Source organism: Pan paniscus, chromosome 3 (genome assembly GCF_029289425.2).
Source record: "Pan paniscus chromosome 3, NHGRI_mPanPan1-v2.0_pri, whole genome shotgun sequence".
Classification (NCBI taxonomy): Eukaryota; Metazoa; Chordata; class Mammalia; order Primates; family Hominidae; genus Pan; species Pan paniscus.
Genome location: NC_073252.2, coordinates 141216376 through 141234810, shown reverse-complemented (window position 1 = coordinate 141234810; position 18435 = coordinate 141216376). Strand labels below are relative to the sequence as shown.

Below are 18435 nucleotides of genomic sequence, written 5' to 3'. Positions count from 1 at the left end.
TGTGGGCACAGTGGCAGAACTGAAGTTTCACTAACGTTGTTTTAGGACTTGAATAAATTGTTTTAGTTTCATGTGTGTACTTGTTTGAAAAACAGATTTTATATTCACCACCTTCAGAGATGTTGAACGCACATCACGAAACTGGTAACACTGCATGAGTATTCCTATTGTGTCAAATATATCAAATTGACATGAGAGAAGCTCTACAAATGAAATATTTAACATTTTATAATAAAAAAGAAAAATACCGAAACAACATTCAAAGGTATTCATCAACTCACATTGCTTCATGAAGATTACAATCGCCTATAAATTTGTCTTTTAAACAGGCTGTTACAATTCAACTGGAAAAAAAGCTATGAAACTTAAAATTGTGTCTATACAATTAATTATGAGTAGATGGTGATCATGTAAGAATCACTGACAAAATTACATGTAAATCATTTAAGAGCAACAAAAGACAGGTGAAATTTAATAACTTCAATCTAAAAACTTTAAGGCATACACACACGTACACACAACGTATAAAATATATAATCATTAAAATGTCTGTTGAAAATTTAGGGCTTGGTTTAACGTACTGGAGTTCTTTCCTAGGTTCTTAGTTTTTAAAAGTGGTTTTTTAAAATAGCAATTTACATAACAGACACATTTCTCAGCATAGTTGCATCCTCTTTCCCTTCCACTAAAGGAGAGATTTACAAAACATGTATAAAAAAATAGGAATGCTCAAATTTATTCTTCCCTCTTTCTGATAATTCATATATATATATATGATTTAAAACTAAGTCTTAAGAACCATCTTTGAAGAGATAAAGGAAAGGAAAAAGCCCTTAGGGTAGAAGGAATCATTTCCTGGAAATACTACTAAATACACACTTAAGGAGGGATGAGAGTTGGCATCATGAGACTGTATCTTTCCATTCCAAAGGGTAAGTACAAGACAGGTTGCAAATTGGCCCAAACTATGGAAACTACCACACTGTGGTCAGCACCCACAGCTTCCGCAGATTCTAGATTCAAATGCCACCTCATCACACTGTCATCCCTACCCACCCTTCACAACAGGTAAACAGGAAAAAAATAATCAAGGTGAATGATTTTCAAAGAGTTCCCTGGTGATTTTGATACTCCCCTCACCTGTCCCCCAGAATGAAAACTAGAGAGCTAAGTGTATGCTGCCTCACGTTCTCACCCTTAAAACCCTGTATATTAAAATATCTGATAACCCCTGGTTCCAATGGACTCCTCCCTTGCCCAGTTTTAGAGTCCAAAGTTGTGGTTTCAGCCAGACAGGTGTCAAAGTCAAAAAAGTATTTCTGAACAGATACAGATGTCAGGCCACAAAACTGAAGGCTTGTAAAAACAATGTCTATACTATATAGAGTTGAACCAGGCTGGCATCTTCATGATCTGGGCATCCACTAGGTAGGAGTTTACAGATACCCTAGTTTATCCTATCTGTTCTGTTCCAACCACTGGTATTCACACATTAAGTTTGCAGAAGAGGTTCTCCAGCTAGACTCACAGAAAGAGCTTCAGGACTAAATTCTGCAAAGACAAAAAAACAGGCTGAGTAGAAACTCAAACCCACCCAGGATAGATTACCTAAAGGTATTTCAGAGACATGTCCTATGGTACCTCTTTTAAAGATATATAAAAAGGTGGTAGAAAGAGAAAGTCCAAAATTTCTGCAGAATTAAAACACACACAAAAAAGGCTGTTCTTTTGAGAGGGTATGGAAAGTATTCCAAATAGCATCATCTAAAATCTTTCCCCTCAAGAAGAAAAAGTAAAAAGTTTACAAGCTCAAATCTCTACACTCCTCGCAGAAACCCCCATTTTGTTTGGCAGGCCTTCAGATGGCCTAGCTTAGCTGGCAAATATTCAAATACAGTTATTCAAAATATGTTAATGAGGCTAACGTGGTGTTTGCATCACATAACCCAACCCTCCCTTTCTTTGTGTGAACTGAACCTGTGCAGGTTAAAACAGGCGTGCCAAACACTTGCTAACTGAGATTACTGACTGTTGGCTGAGCAACTGCCAATTTAAAATAAGCAGTTAGGGAGAAGGGCTTTGCTCAAATGCATACTGTATTTAAAAATGGATACAGAGTTTCATTTTGATATTCAAGTGACTCCCACTCCCATATTCCTCTATGGGTATGAAAGCAAGCATTAACCATTTACATTCTTTAAGCACCATGTTCAAAGTATCCTAAAGATTCCAATGTACTTTACAAGTACTTTTTTAAAAACAATTTTCCAGTGAAATGTTTTTCATTCCACTAATGAAGAAATGGAAATAGCATTTACACATTGCATAGATAGGGATAACTGGAATCAAAAGTAGAACTCAGTTATTTTATCTGAGTTAATATACCTATTCAACAACATCTTCAGCACAGTATCAAGTATTTCTTTTGTGGGTAAAATAAAATCACAAAGCAACTAACTGCTCGCCTTTGGTTTGCACAAATTCTCAAAATTTGAATATTTCCCCCACAAAATCAGACTATCTTAACATTTTCATTCATCTTTCTCCCAGCCTTCCCCCGGCCCCGACCCAAAAAAAGGCATTGGCTTGTTTCTTCATCCACACAGACATTCCATACATAGCCTGAATTTCAGAACTTAGGCCATGCAGCTTCATGTTCAGCAGAACAGAAAGCACTGGTTCCCCAAAAAAATCTCAACACCTCGCACTCCCAAAATTAGTCTCCAAATCACCAGCCCTTATGTAGGAAAGCAGGATCCAGTATCATAAACTTAAAAAATTAAAGGAGGGTTGGAAGAAAGGTATAAATGAGATTACACTCTTACCCATGGTGACTCATTCTCATATGCTCAAGATTAAACAGAGCACTGAATCTAGGATGAGGAAAGAATTTTTTCCTCAGGGGAAGAAAGGGGTGTGGGATTTCCAAATGTGCACTACAGTAGGATCAGCTGTGTGGATCAGGTGAGCAAATCCCACATAATTAACTTCCTACTACTGTGAAGGAGCAAACACAGGTGAGGTGCACGCCTTCCTGAAAGGTATTTGCATAAAGACTCTTCTGTTGTTTCCAATGCTACTGAGATTGAACGGTGAAGCAGGACAGATTGGGCTGGCACAACAATCTGAATACTTAACCTACTGTGCCGTACACTTAAAAATGATTAAGATGGTCAAGTTTATGTTATGTGTTGTTGTTGTTGTTGTTTTGTTTTAAACACAATTGAAAATAAAAATTAAAAAGGCAGCAATTGGGATGAACTGCTCCACGAGACAGCTAAAAGGCTCTGGAAATGTGCAAGGGTTTGAATGCTGGAAATCACAGCAACCCACTAAAGATGGAGGTGGATATAGAAATGGTAATGAGAACAGCTCTGGTCTGGGCATCAGGAAGCTGTGTTCTAGTCTTATCTCTGCATGCTGAAACCAGCTGGCCTTGGACTCAGGGTATTTCCTAGGCCTAAATTAAGAATGGAAAGAGTAAAAAATGTTTTTCTTCTTTCATTAAGAAAAATTAGCCTTTATCCTCTTTGAGTCACTTTCTTCTCCTTGAGGTATTTCAATAAAAATCTCGAAGAAAATCTGTTCTGCTTTGGAAGTACATGGTTTAGAAAAACAACAGATCCTGTTTGAAAACAAACAGATGTTTTCAATGCTAGAACTTAGTTGAAGGATGAAAAATATTTCAGTATCTATGTTTCATTTTCACTTAGTAAAAGCATGGGCTTCTCAATATATAACTAATTCTCCAACTTGGGGCAAAGCACATTTGCTAAAAAATGTATTGTGCATAAAAGCTACTATAAGAGTATTTTTTAGTTATTTAAGAATCACTGGCATAAGCAGGTAGATATTAAAGATTTGGAAATCTCTGAGTATTAAAAATTATAACTTAAAACAAAGAAATAATGAATAACAATGTACTACACATTTTAAGTGAATCTATGCACATTTTCTATTCAAATATAAGTAAACAAAAATATTACAAGGTCAAATATGTATATTATAGTTTAATGATAAATCTTCTACACTAAGTTTTTTTTTAAAGAAACACTTCCCTTTAGTAACTTAGGCAAAGGGCAATAAATCTGCTTACCTAATATTTTGTAACCCTTTTTTTCTCTATACGTTAAACTCAAAATGGAAAACTGTAAGTTAAAATACCCCCACTGAAAATTTATAAGTGATTTCTCAATGTTGCATTTGGATAGCTATTTAATGTTATGCTTCTCTCTAAGAGCATTTACACTTGTTTTCAGAAAATATAAATATTCATTGGAAACACCCATCACTATGTTAAACAGTATATGAGTTAGAATAAATTACAAGGAAGAAAAAAAAATCTGAAAAAAAGTTAGGACTACTAAGAGGCTCATAAAAAGGAGATACACCAAGATATATACCAAGTGTACGATTTTAAAAACAAAAGAAAGCAAGAAAATAAGGTCACCTGAAATGAAGAGAGCAAGTCCTGAGCCCAGTCTTCAAAGTGCAGGGTACAAGTCACAGGAGTCTAGCCTTCCTTGATTGCTAGAGTAAATGGAAGAAGCTGGTTTTGGGTCTCCACCAGCATACAGCAACAACCCTTCTATTCACTTCAGAGCAAAGTGATCTACTAACTAAACTTACTCGGACTCTCAGTGCAATGAGAGGGTGTGGTAGACACTTCGTACAATAACAATAATGATCCTCAACACTTACAAAGCAGATATGAAGATTCTATAAAATCTTGTGAGCAGATGGCAGGGAGAGAACATGAAAGACAGTAAAAAGGATTAGCAAGCTAGTTAATATACTATAGTGGTGAAAAGTTCTAAAGTACAACCTGGGTTTCTAGAGCATGTATGTGGAAAAGTCAATACTTTAATACAGAGATAATTAGAATAAAGAAAGAATGATTTAACAAATGCTGGTGATACTCATCATTTTATAAGTAACTTCCAAAATTCTCCCTCTCTTTTTTTTTTTTTGGTCAGGATCTCTCTCCAAGGTTACTGAATTGAACTATAAAGTTCCCCTATGGAAATAATATGTCAAAAAAAAATAAATAAGAATAGCTGTCTAGTAGCAGAGTGCATTCAGTAGGTAGCTGGAAATCAAGTACTTTATTCCTCTGCTAGGATTAAGTAACCATTCCCACCTGGTCCACTTCTTGACCAATTTTCTAAAGTGGAGTCAGTCTGTCTCTATTGCTCTTTCTCTAATATGGACTTTAAAATCAAAGTTTAGGTTAAAAGAGATAGATTAGAAAACATACATTTAACACACACATACACAAACATAAAGTTGGAAAGCAAGAGAGCTTCTTCAGTCAAGTAGACCCACTTTTGGTGTTCTTTTACAAATCAACCACACCTCAACTAACCAAAAATTAGGGCAAATCAGACATGTATTATAAAAACAATGGGAAAGAATATTAGAAATGAGAACTATTCCAGGAAATCTAGACTACACTTTAATAATATGCTTTCAGATCCAATAACCAGAATAACCAGAACTTCTGGTGAACAGCTAATCCTCCTTCATCTCTCCTCTTCATCTTTAAGCTATTCATAAACTCTTGATTCAGGAATGCACATTCTTTTTTAAACAGATATCTACAAGACACTTTCTTTGATTTAATCATGTCTTTTGAGTTTCTCGGCGACAGTTAGGTACTTTCTCATATTCTAACCTTTCTAAAAATTCCTTTTCACTTTTGTAATCCTCTCAATATGTCGTCTTTGGAGGACAGTTTGATCTCATTCATTGCCAGAAAAAACTAAACGCTTATCTTTTTAAGCAGCACAGCATACTCACTCCCTTCATCTCACAGAAGAGAGGTTAAAGTTACTCTCTCAGTTTTGGTTCTTGCTTTCTTTATAAGTATTTACTTCTATTGAATTTTATTTCTTGTCTTCTTTTTCCCTCTATGCCCAACTCAGGATTTCTCCAAGAATAACCTAAGGACCATCTACTTCAGAATCAGCAGGGGTTCAAGTTAGAAACTGCAGTTTTCTGGACCTCTACCCAGACTTAATAAAAACATTAGAAGGAGGGTAGAGCCCAAGAATCTTCACTTTGGAAGTTACCCAGTGATTGTTATGCACACTGAAGTTTAAGGACCACTGACTGCTCTAGACCCTTGTTTTTTTCCCAACCAAATGACACAAGGACTCTGCCAAGCTATAAGTATCTTAAGATCATCTGAAAAGAGAGAACTCCTTAACAGTTCTCTCTTTGCATTCCTTCTATTTGCCTTCCTTCTAAAATACACATGGAAGAGGAAAGAAAGCTTGGAGAGTGGGCTGAATATGAGACATCAGCATAAATGCAGACTTGTCAGCCCTGCTCTGTGGCTGCTGCCAATTACAGTAGCCAGACCTGCAAGAGGACTTGATTACATGTAATTTATAAAAAGTAAACAAGCTGGGTGGCTTGTGAACAATGAATGGTGATATTGCAGCCAAGAGGTAATAAAATGCATGAATAAATGACTCAGCATCCCCCTACCAGACAACAATTGGCTGTACTCTAAGCTAGGAGAGCAAAGTAAAAATGAGTATTTTGGTAATGATTTAAATGACAACAGATCCTTGGAGAGAGAATTTGCCTATCACCTAAACCCTCTAGTGATCAAAGGCTCAGCCATCTCAATGACTGTTTTTCTCAAACATTACTTTAGTCAGAAAAATAAATGTTTGCTTCCGGTGCTATGACACAATCCAACTGGCAACACAGGGAAATATACTAAATGAATAAAATAAATGTAAGAACCAAGCTTTATGAACCCCTCTATATGAGGATTTCTCAACTTCAGCACACTGATATTCTGAGCCAGATAAATCTGTGCAATAGAGTGTTTAGTAGCATCCCTGCTTCTACCCACTAGATACCAGAAGCATTCCTCCCTCCAGCTGTAGCAACCAAAATGTCTCCAGAAATTGTCAAATTGTTATGGAAGTGCTGGGACGGGAAGAGCCTGGTCCCTTTAAATGATATGGAAGTGGGGAAGGGAAGTGCCTGGTAGAGGAAGGCGTGGTCCCTGACTAGGGATCCATCCCCACGAACCTAGGTGAGGATAGGCACTCCAGCCTTGCCGCCGAAAGGTCACCTTTCCCAAGACCACCCTGGCCGGCCACGCCCCCATCCTGTGCCTATAAAAACCCCCGAGACCCTAGGTGGCAGACACAAGCGGCTGGACATCCTGACGAACACGTTGGCGGGAGAAGACACCGCGGAAGAGCACCCGCAGGCAAGCTGACCATCGACTGGCCGAACAACTCGGGGTATGGCCGGAGAAGCTGGAGAAGAGTCAGGCGGCTGAGTGGCCGGACTCCAGGGGAAAACCATCTGCCTTCTGGCTCCCCCATCTGCTGAGAGCTACTTCTACTCAATAAAACCTTGCACTCATTCTCCAGCCCCACGTGTGATCCAATTCTTCTGGTACACCAAGGCAAGAAACCCTGGGATACAGAAATCACTCTGTCCTTGTGATAAGGAAGGGGGTCTAACTGAACTGGTTAACACAAGCTGCCTATAGACGGCAAACTAAAAGAGCACCCCGTAACACACGCCCGCTGGGGCCTCAGCTGTAAACTTTCACCCCTAGACACCGCGGTGGGGTCAGAGCCCCTCGGCCTGCCGGTCTGTATGCTCCCCTAGAGGTTTGAGCAGTGGGGCCCTGAAGAAGTGAGCACATCCCCATTGCATGCCCTGCGAGGGGGACAAGGGAACCTTTCCTGTTTCAAAATGTCCCGTGGAGGGGACAAAATCACCTACCCACCTCTACTAAAAACTGCTGTACACAGAAACATCATGAAGAAATGTGCGTAGTAGTCAAACAGCTCATAGAACACATTTTTTTACATAATCAATTTTTGCTCCTAAATACATATTTTAAAATATATTTTATATAAATCTATACATAATTTTTTTTCCCATTACCAGGGCCTAAAATACAAAGTCTTTCTTTCTTTCTTTTTTTTTTTGAGACGGAGTTTCACGCTTGTTGCCCAGGCTGGAGTGCAATGACGAGATCTCGGCTCGCCGCAACCTCCGCCTCCCGGGTTCAAGCGATTCTCCTGCCTCAGCCTCCTGAGTAGCTAGAATTACAGGCATGCACCACCACGCCCAACTAATTTTTGTATTATTAGTATAGACGGGGTTTTACCATGTTGGCCAGGCTGGTCTCTGTCTCCCGAACTCAGGTGATGTGCCCGCCCCGCCTCCCAAAGTGCTGGGATTACAGGGGTGAGACACTGCGCCCAGCCTAAAACACAAAGCCTTAAGAGTGTTTTAGTGAGCTAAGCCATGATAACAGTGCCACATAACAAAATAACTGAGTAACTCCTCACTGTTCTTAGTCCCAATCAGGCAGTTGACATATGCTGTCAACTTTATCTTAAAAGTATTTCTGTTCATTTAACAGGGCCAACGTATCCATCAGACAGAAGGCACAGTGCTTGGGGCCCATGATACATTTAGGAGCACACAAAAAGTGTCTTAATATTTTCTTTTAAAAATCAGCTTCTTTTCCGAGAAAACACCAAATGGCGGATGACGCCGGTGCAGCGGGGGGGCCCGGAGGCCCTGGTGGCCCTGGGATGGGGAACCGCGGTGGCTTCCGCGGAGGTTTCGGCAGTGGCATCCGGGGCCGGGGTCGCGGCCGTGGACGGGGCCGAGGCCGCGGAGCTCGCGGAGGCAAGGCCGAGGATAAGGAGTGGATGCCCGTCACCAAGTTGGGCCGCTTGGTCAAGGACATGAAGATCAAGTCCCTGGAGGAGATCTATCTCTTCTCCCTGCCCATTAAGGAATCAGAGATCATTGACTTTTTCCTGGGGGCCTCTCTCAAGGATGAGGTTTTGAAGATTATGCCAGTGCAGAAGCAGACCCGTGCCCGCCAGCGCACCAGGTTCAAGGCATTCGTTGCTATCGGGGACTACAAAGGCCACGTCGGTCTGGGTGTTAAGTGCTCCAAGGAGGCGGCCACTGCCATCTGTGGGGCCATCATCCTGGCCAAGCTCTCCATTGTCCCCGTGCACAGAGGCTACTGGGGGAACAAGATCGGCAAGCCCCACACCGTCCCTTGCAAGGTGACAGGCCGCTGCGGCTCTGTGCTGGTGCACCTCATCCCTGCACCCAGGGGCACTGGCATCGTCTCCGCACCTGTGCCTAAGAAGCTGCTCATGATGGCTGGTATCGATGACTGCTACACCTCAGCCCAGGGCTGCACTGCCACCCTGGGCAACTTCGCCAAGGCCACCTTTGATGCCATTTCTAAGACCTACAGCTATCTGACCCCTGACCTCTGGAAAGAGACTGTATTTACCAAGTCTCCCTATCAGGAATTCACTGACCACCTAGTCAAGACCCACACCAGAGTCTCCATGCAGCGGACTCAGGCTCCAGCTGTGGCTACAACGTAGGGTTTTTATACAAGAAAAATAAAGTGAATTAAGCGTGAAAAATCAAAATAAAAAATGAAAAATAATATATAACTACTCCAGGTTAGAATATTTTAATCTAGGAAGGGGGGGACCTATGAAGGCAAATGTACCTGGGGCTCACAAAAGTCACAACATGGCCCCACCATGGGAGGGGAAATAAGCAAGTAAACAAGCAAATATCAAGTGTGGCAAGTGCTATGCTATGAGAATAACAGAGCATGACAGGAGGACAAAACAGATGCTCCCAGCACAGTATGTCTGTGTGTACATGTGGCAGTGGTGGTGGAGTTCAGAGAAGGCTCCCAAAGTTAGCCTGGTTGTGAGACAGAAAAGAGAGTGTCAAGGACTCCTGGAGGAGAGGAGAGCATGTGCAAAGGCCCGGAGAGAGAGATCTCAGAGCTGATCTGGACCATGAAAGTTCAGTATAGCTGAAGGGGAGAGACTGAGTGGAGAAGGGAGCAACAAACACTACTGGATGGATGTGCTGCTGCCACATAAAGGGCCATGCAAGCCAAGGGAAGAGGCAGAGGCACTCCGAAGAGCAAAAGAGCACCGCAGAACAGCTTCGAGCTATGGAATGGCATTATCAGATTGGTATTTCAGAAAAGTCACTCTGGCTGCCTTGATAAGACAGCTAAGAGGGGCCCAAGAGGAGGCAGAGAGCAGCAACTGCAACTGGCTATTGCAGCAATCCAGAAGAAAGGCAAATATGGCCTAGGCAAGAGTGGCCAATAAATCGAGATACTTGGAAGGTAAAACCGACAGGGTTTGGTCACTGGGTGTGGAGAATGAGAGAGAGAAAAGTCAAAGAAAACCTTCTGGCTGAGCCACTGTACAAGGAACAGCCAAGAGGACCAGGTTTAAGGGAAAGGATGATAAGATCTGCTGTGGGCATTCTGACTCTGAGTTGCTGTGGGCTATATAAGCAGTTTTGGATTTAAACCGTTAGAGCCATAGATCTGGAATGAGAAATGGGCTGAGAAAGAGTACTCAAATTATCAACATATAATTCAGGGCATTTAACTAGGTGTTAAGAGCCATAGATGAGCTTTAAAGGTCAGAAAACATCCAAGATTATAATAATGTTTGTGTATAAGTTAGTAAGAGTTCTTATGGGAACTGGGAGCCTCAAATTTTCAAAGGAGTTCACGATTTCACAACAGATGAAGAACCAACTAACAAAGATGAAAAGAGGAGGAGACCAACCAGGGCTAGCACTGGAACCCTCAAGAACTCCAACACTTAGGAACATCAGAGACTGGTGTTTAAATAAGGGTGATGGAAAAAGGACCCAGCTGTATTCCATTATGAAATGAACAGCAGGTGAAAAAGAGGAAGAGCCAAATGTAAACAACAATGCAAGAGTCTGGCTGGGAAAAGGAGAAACAGAAATCAGATCTTACTCCAGCCTCATCTTTGAAAACTGAATCCATCTTTTAAGGTGCTGGTGAAATGCCTCTTGCCACCTTCATTAAGCCTTCACAGAGTACCTGAATTAACCTCTCTGCTGGATTCTTCTACCAGAATGTCTCACACATCACTGATCATGATGTAATGTGTAGAACTAAGTGCAACCTATGTCCCCTAGCAGCACACAGCTCTCAAAGGTGAAAACAGTGTTCACTTGGTCCTCTTCTTTTGCATTCTTCACAGTGCCCTGGTCATGTGGGCATTCACTCTGACGGAAAGGACTTTATCTGGGAGGGGAGAGATGGGCCCCAACAGAACAACTGGTTAAGTAATATGACTTTGGACTAATCAATTCACCTCCCTTAGGCTTATTTTCATTCCCTGTAAAAGGAGTGGGTTGGGTTCTTGACTGGTGGAGAAGGAGATATGTGTAATTAGAAAAAAGTTTCAATATAGCTATTGTTTTTGTAATGCAAATCATAGAAAGTAAAACTGGATTAAAAGCCAAAGGACACTCAAACAATACATGAGAGAGGAGTGGGTTAGAAAAGGTTAAGAAACATTGGACAAGAGAATTTACAATTTTAGGCTCAAAATTCTACAATTATTTGATTGTGCTGTTCAAGAGTATATGCAAGGCACCATACTGTATATTTGAGACAAGAGAACACATGCCATCTCTGTCCTCTGGAAATTAATATCCTATTACAAACACCGAAGAATGATAAATGAAGCCATAATTTTCACAGATTCCTGTGTATATACCTTTTTCTCTGTATACTGTGGGTCACTATGAAAATCAACTAGAAAAATATATTACGCTTGCTTTTCCCATTTGAAACATTCAACATTTATAAATTTGACTCTCAACTATTTGACTGCTTAAAGGAATAGAAAGAAAAATAATACCGTTCAACAGCACCAGTTTAATTGTGTGCCTTTTTCTTTGGAGGTAAATGACCTACATACGCAGCAAAGATTACTCAGAAGGCTTTGGTTTTATGTAACAGCATCACTAGGAACAAAGTACCTTCCCAAATATTTTACATTATTAGGAGTTGAATATTTCCTTTTACCTTTTCTCAACACTTCAAACATTTAAACCTGAAACTGTCAAGAACGTGTAAAGTAAATAATCCTACATAACTTTGGGGTCAATTATAACTTTGCCAGAGGGTAGAGGGTTCAAAAAATACCTCCCTAGCTGAATGAGGTAATCATTCCTCATCAAGCTCTACACAACAGCACTGGAATTCAAAACGCTGAAGGTAGCTTTTACCTAGTATCTCTCTTACAAAAGTCAAAGATTAAAGCACTTCTCTCTCGATAATCAAGGAGTCATCCCTCCACCAGCACCTTAGTCTTGGCAACTCCAACTCTGGCCACAGCAGTGATGGGAATGTGCTAAGGACTGGAACTGGGAAGGCACACAGGCAGGTAATTCTTTCATCAGGTAGTCATCTCAGGGAGGAGTTCTGCCAGTCAGAAAGTGGCCTAACCACATTTCCCAATACAGCAGTAACTAAAAGCTGCATTTCAGGAGAGAAAAACAATCTACATGCTAGTTGGAACATTATTATTTCTATTCTTGATTACTAAGTAAGAGTGACACAAATTAACACTCTTTTTAGAGAAAAGTTTCGTGAAAGAATGTGTGTGTAAAGATTGGGACACAAATATTTTGTGATTTTTGATGTCTAGGCTTATATCACAGAGAAGCAGAAATGAATAGGAAAAGAGGGAGTAGGGAACTATGGCACAGAGTGCTTTTACCTTCCTCTCATTTAAAAAGTTAGCAAATAAAATGTTATAGCAACTGGCTGGCTAATGAGTTAAATACAACAATAAAAACTACAACGAGTCAAGAGATCACTTGGGGCCAGGAGTTCGAGACCAGCCTGGGGAATGTAGAGACCCCGTCTCTATTTTCTATTTAAAACAAAAACTACAACAAAATGAGTTGAGTTCTTCCAATGCTTATGTCCAGGATTTCGTTTCACAAAAGCAAATGTGAAACTTGCTTAACTTAAATTACATTTACCTGCTTATTTCATGTTTAAATAGCTAAATATCTCTAGGCAATAATGATAAATAACCAAGCAATGTAAAAGTAAGTTAGAAAACCTTGGCATTATTTGCCATTTTGCCCCTCTTCTGACAGGAGGATGGCCTCTTCTCGCTTTTCTCTTGAAATGTAAAATGGAAGTTTGACGCTTTCCCCTACGTGCAGTATTCTTAAAGAAGTATGTATAAAGCTGTTTTCAAAATAAATTTAAACTACATGAGTCAAACCAAAAGAAAATAAATAAAAAAGGGAAAGGAAAAACAACAGGATAGTTAAAGCAAAGTTTAATATTTGTCTTCCTAAAAAAAGAAAGGCTTAATATTTTTACATTGAAATGTTTGGACTCTTGGTATGTTGTTTTTAATTCATGGGACAATGTGGCCATTTGTTTTTTCCTCTTAGGACATTGTTTTTTGAACACATAACTTAAGAGAACTACCTAGGCCAAGTATGAATTCAAAGTAAAAAGCTGAGAGAAAAGAAAACCACCATCAGAAAAGCACTTGGTAAATTTGGCATTCTTTCTAATATATAAAAATAAAAGAAAACTCAGTTTAGAAAGATGATAAACAGTATTGAAACACACACTAAGAGGTGAGGAAAGAACGATTAAATGGTAGAAAAAAGTTAACTCACATTTCTCCTTCTAGAAGCTCTATTCCTTTATAACTTATATCCTTCACGTGCAGTTTGCATATAGTAGCTCTGCTAAAAACAACCACATGGAAAATTTTTGTTCCAGATAATACTGCAGGACAGGGCTTGGCAGCTACAAGTTGTAATCAGAATGCTTCAAGAGCTAATGTAACAGAGATAACAACCAAATATGCATTACAGTGCATAGTCTTAATTCTTTTAAAAACGGGCTGGGAGAAGGTCAAAAGCTCTTAGGTTATAGTGTACTTTATTCAGTAATGTGACCTTTTAAACTAGGGAGAACTTCGCTCCTATGAATAAGTGAATTGCTTAAAAGAGAAATGATTCTTTTTTGCAGTTAGGGCATTCTTCTATTATTTAAGATGCTCAAACATAGAAGCCTAGAATGAGCAAAAAATTCCAGTTCCTAAAAATGACTTTTCTCAGCAATTCTACAGGCCTAAATTGTCATCTACAATTTATTGAGGCTCCTATAGCCATCCCACTGGCAACGGAAGAGCCTAGTTATTTAATAAATATGGAAATCCACAGTACAATGGGCCACTTTCTGCCAAGGGTAATATAAAAAAGAAAGAATGCTAATTTTATGTGTGTTATACCCCAAGAGGGGAGAATAAAGAGACCTGTGACTTGATAAGTTTTCTGTATTAGTTGGCAGACTGAGATAAAAGGAGTCACAGAAAGATCGTGACTTCAATCCAAGTTCAAATGGCAAATTCAGATGGAGCTCTAACTTGGTGGAAATTAGGCACCATGTTGATGCGAGGAATGTGAAATGAGAGAAACCCCTCCATCCACAGGGAGAGGGGGTTTCATGTGATCCGTTGGTGTTATTCTCTCCCCCCCAACACGAGCTGGCACTCACACAGCTGGGCTAAGATGGCTTCCAAAGTCCGAAATAAGACGCTAGCCCAAGGCAGCCCTGGCCCTGCTGCTGGAACTCAGAAGCAAATGAATCAAAGGCTCTTTTATTCTCCCTCCCACCAGAACATGCTCCCTCTCTGTTGTAAACTAACTGCTTGCCAGAATGAATTACTTAGCTTAAAACAGACATAAAGAAATCTTAAACAACTCATGTCCCTTGGAATTTTAATAAGTTCAGGTGACCAAACAAGTTGTTTTGTTCATTTCTAGTTTGATGCAGAAAATTCACTTGTGCTCAGGAACCCATGAGGAACATTAGATCTTAGCAGAAACAAAAACTTCTCAAACTAGAAGATACAGCTGACAGCCAAACTCCTCACATGAAACTGGGGTGCTGGGAAGCAGTTTTTTTCATGAGGACATCTAAACTCAACACAAATCTTTGTTCTTCCTTTAAAACCAGCCCTCCCTTAAGATTTTGCTGTTGCTGCCAGCAGTACACCAGCTCTTCTAAAAGCAAAGTGTAAAATTCATTTGCGGAGTCTTCCCTGGCATCTCGTACCCCTGCATCCCCTGTTCTCACTCTAAACTCTTTCATTTGGCAACTAATCATATATCATAGCTCCTATAAAATGACTGACAGCTTGTCTTCACAAACAGATTAGAAACTCCTTAAGGGCAGGGAGTGGGCCTTTCCTTCCTTGCATTCCACACATGGCACATAACAAAAGCTCCTGCGATACCTGTTTATTATTCAGTCAACAGGCATCTGTTGAGCTCCTACTCTGAGCCAGACATTGCACAGGGGCTCAAGACACAGCACCCAGCCCAGGAGCACAGCAGCCAAAGGCCCTGCATGCAGGTCTGCCTTCAGTTAAAAACCAAGAGTCCCCAAAGAATACTGCTTAAGCAGTCACTAAACTATTTAAGATAAATAGTAAAGATTTCCCCACAAGGAAGATTTATGTCCCCCAAAAATTTATGTTGCAGCTTATTGAAGAGCTCCCCATTTGTCCCTTCCACCCAAGAAAATGTCTGAGAAGAGGAACGCTAAACTGCAACAGGGCTTCTGCTGAAGATCTACAGCTCCTCCCTCCCCCATTTTACAGGTAAGGAAACTGAGGATCAGAATGGTCAAATGCTCCTGTGGGTGGGTAACGGCAAAGCCAAGTAGAATCCGGGTCCTGACACTCAGTCTGAGTTTCCTTCCACTATAGCAAAACATCCCCACTAAAAGCATCAGTGGGTGCATCAAATTACATTTTAATACAAAATTCTTCAAAAGTAAAGTAGTAGCCCATCTACTACAATGCTCCTTCTGGCTGTCAGTCTCTGTAAGAAAATTAGGACTGCTGAGTACCTAACACATGTTTTGAATCTATCACCTCTGGCTGGGCACGGTGGCTCACACCTGTAATCCCAGCACTTTGAGAGGCCAAGGCAGGCGGATCACCTGAGGTCAGGAGTTCGAGACCAGCCTGGCCAACATGGCAAAAACCCATCTCTACTAAAAATACCAAAAAAAAATTGCCGGGCGTGGTGGCAGGAGCCTGTAATCCCAGCTACTTGGAAGGCTGAGGCAGGAGAATCAGTTGAATCCGGGAGATGGAGGTTGCAGTGAGCCATGAGCCAAGATCATGCCATTGTACTCCAGCCTGGACAAGAGCGGAACTCCATCTCAAAAAAAAAAAAAAAAAAAAAAAAAAAAAGAATCTATCACCTCTGAAACTTTCTCAGCCTACAAATTGTCAATAGCTTATCTACATATTTTTATGTTAAGTCTAAAATATGGAATTTTACTCACTCTCAAAAAACGCTGTGTGTTTTACTCCTTACATTTTTAAGCAGGTTATGGCAAAATACACTGAAATAACCAGTCACTTGTCAAACAGATTATCCAACTATAACTCTTGCCACCTTTTGTTCCAAGATGATCTCTTAAAAAAATAATTTTAAAGAGCCAGCAGAATTCTCAAACTACCCCCTCCAAACTAATGCACCTTCCTAACAGTAATTCTGAATCTCAAAAGGTAGCAATCAGATTTGGAGATTCAGCAAGTTGCACGTGGAGAGTTCTACGCTTATCATTCAGCCCAGGCACAACAAATGAACTATCATTAACCATCATAAAGGCTTAATGTAATTGCAAGTTGATGATCTCTGTTAACAGAAAAAACATTCTTGCTACACTTGAAAAGGTAAAAACATTGGGAGTCTGAATTATGTTTACTAACATGAGGATGGGAAGAAAAAATTTCCTTCAATAGAATAATTATGGTTATTCAGTCACTGTAAGCAGAAACATCAGAATCCATTGATTGCTAGTGGTAATTGTCAAAAAAGGATAGGAAGAGCTTCTAGACATGACAGTCCTCTTTGTTGTAGTGACACTATTGAGCAGGGGTTTCATGCTTAGCACAGGTCCTGGGTTGTCCTTGAACCAAGGAGATGCTGACACTTGGCCTGCCCACGCCCCTCTCCTCCATGTCAGATGTCAGGTGCCCACCCAGTAGGAGAGGCTATTTCTGTTTCTAGGCCCATTTCCAGAACCAGGGGTGTGTTTTTGAAGTCCAGACAAGAGTTGTCCTGTTAATTGACAGCTGCAGAGCAGACAGAGAGCCCACGCTGGGTACAGATTACTTACCTAAGAACTGGCTGGGGCCTTGCCACCAGGCTGGCTGTCAGCTAACAGGCCACCTTGCTCTGGCCTCAGAAGCAGGTTCTCCTGCTGAGATTGTGCACCTGCCCAATGCTGACAGCTGGGCTATGGAGGAGCCCAAACTTAGTGTTTGGGCTTCAGGCAAGGAAGCTCCTCCTGCAGAGCTATGGTGGTAGCCAGCTGTCTTGAAACAATACTTTGTTTACAGACTTGCATCTTATTTCAGCTAAAATTTCAGGTTCTGATGAAAATTTCACCATCATTTCTTTAAATAATTCTTTAAAAATCTGAGCACCATTGTTGAGTGCATACTACCAAGACTTTACTTGTTTTCTGTAACCCTAGTGACAGTAATCTGTTTATGATTCCATCAGGTCCTTAACAAAGTAAAAAAGCAGCTGTTTAATATATAACACAGGATGAAAACAGCAACACCACAGTAGCAACCCTGAAAAGAAGCATTAAAATTTTCACCTACATTTTAAGTAGATTTTAAAAACTTCCAGGAGAATGAAACACATACAAGAAAGAACCTTTTGCGAATATAGAAAAAATTAAAAAGAGAAGGAAAAGCTGGGGAATCTGCTGACTACTCTTGACTTTCATTTTTTTGTGTGTCATTCTTTAGAAAATTCAAGAAAAGCTTACACATCAGACTAACACACTAGTGTGTACAAAAAACAATCCTGCTTGAGTTGACTATGAAACAGTAAACATAAAACGGAGCTGTAAATGGAATACATTGGGGGCCATATATGAGATGGCTTTAAAGCTAAAACCAAAACAATTTAAGGCCAGGTGTGGTGGCTCATGCCTGTAATCCCAGCACTTTGGGAGGCTGAGGTGGGCGGATCACCTGAGGTCAGGAGTTTGAGACCAGCCTGGCGAAATCCCATCTCTACTGAAAATACAAAAATTAGCTGGGTGTGGAGGTGGATGCCCAGCTACTGGGGAGGTTGAGGCAGAAGAACTGCTTGAATCTGGGAGGCAGAGGTTGCAGTGAGCCGAGATAGTGCCACTGCACTCCAGTCTGGGTGACAGAGCAAGACTCCATCTCAAAAAAAAATTAATTAAAAAAAACTAAAACAATTTTTTTGTCACTTAAAAGCCCTTATGGATCATCTTAATCAGTGTTCGGACTACCCTATAAATGCTGTAAACAGTGAGACAACTGTCAAAGTCCCATGGGCCAAATATTTCCAAACAGAATCATGATGCTCAAACTCCCTGAAGTCTCATTTAATAATTATAGTATCAAGCATCCAAGATATCTTTTCATAGCAAATCCATTCATTACAAATCATTATCCAGAAACATTTTGCCTACTGGGTGGCCAACAATGTTTCCTTTAT

The 18435-nt window shown here is 40.4% G+C and overlaps 2 protein-coding genes across 3 annotated transcripts in view; one reads left to right on the top strand and one right to left on the bottom strand.

Moving 5' to 3' along the window:
- The window catches only part of GAB1 (GRB2 associated binding protein 1), a 136590-nt gene that overhangs the window by 115052 nt on the left and 3103 nt on the right, over window positions 1-18435 (bottom strand). The window lies entirely within an intron of this gene.
- LOC100991300 (small ribosomal subunit protein uS5-like) lies at window positions 2915-16517 on the top strand. Its single transcript, XM_055111867.2, has 2 exons — window positions 2915-2964; window positions 5925-16517. Exon 2 carries the CDS (start codon window positions 8532-8534, stop codon window positions 9405-9407), a length of 876 nt encoding a protein of 291 aa, XP_054967842.1. The 5' UTR covers window positions 2915-2964; window positions 5925-8531; the 3' UTR covers window positions 9408-16517.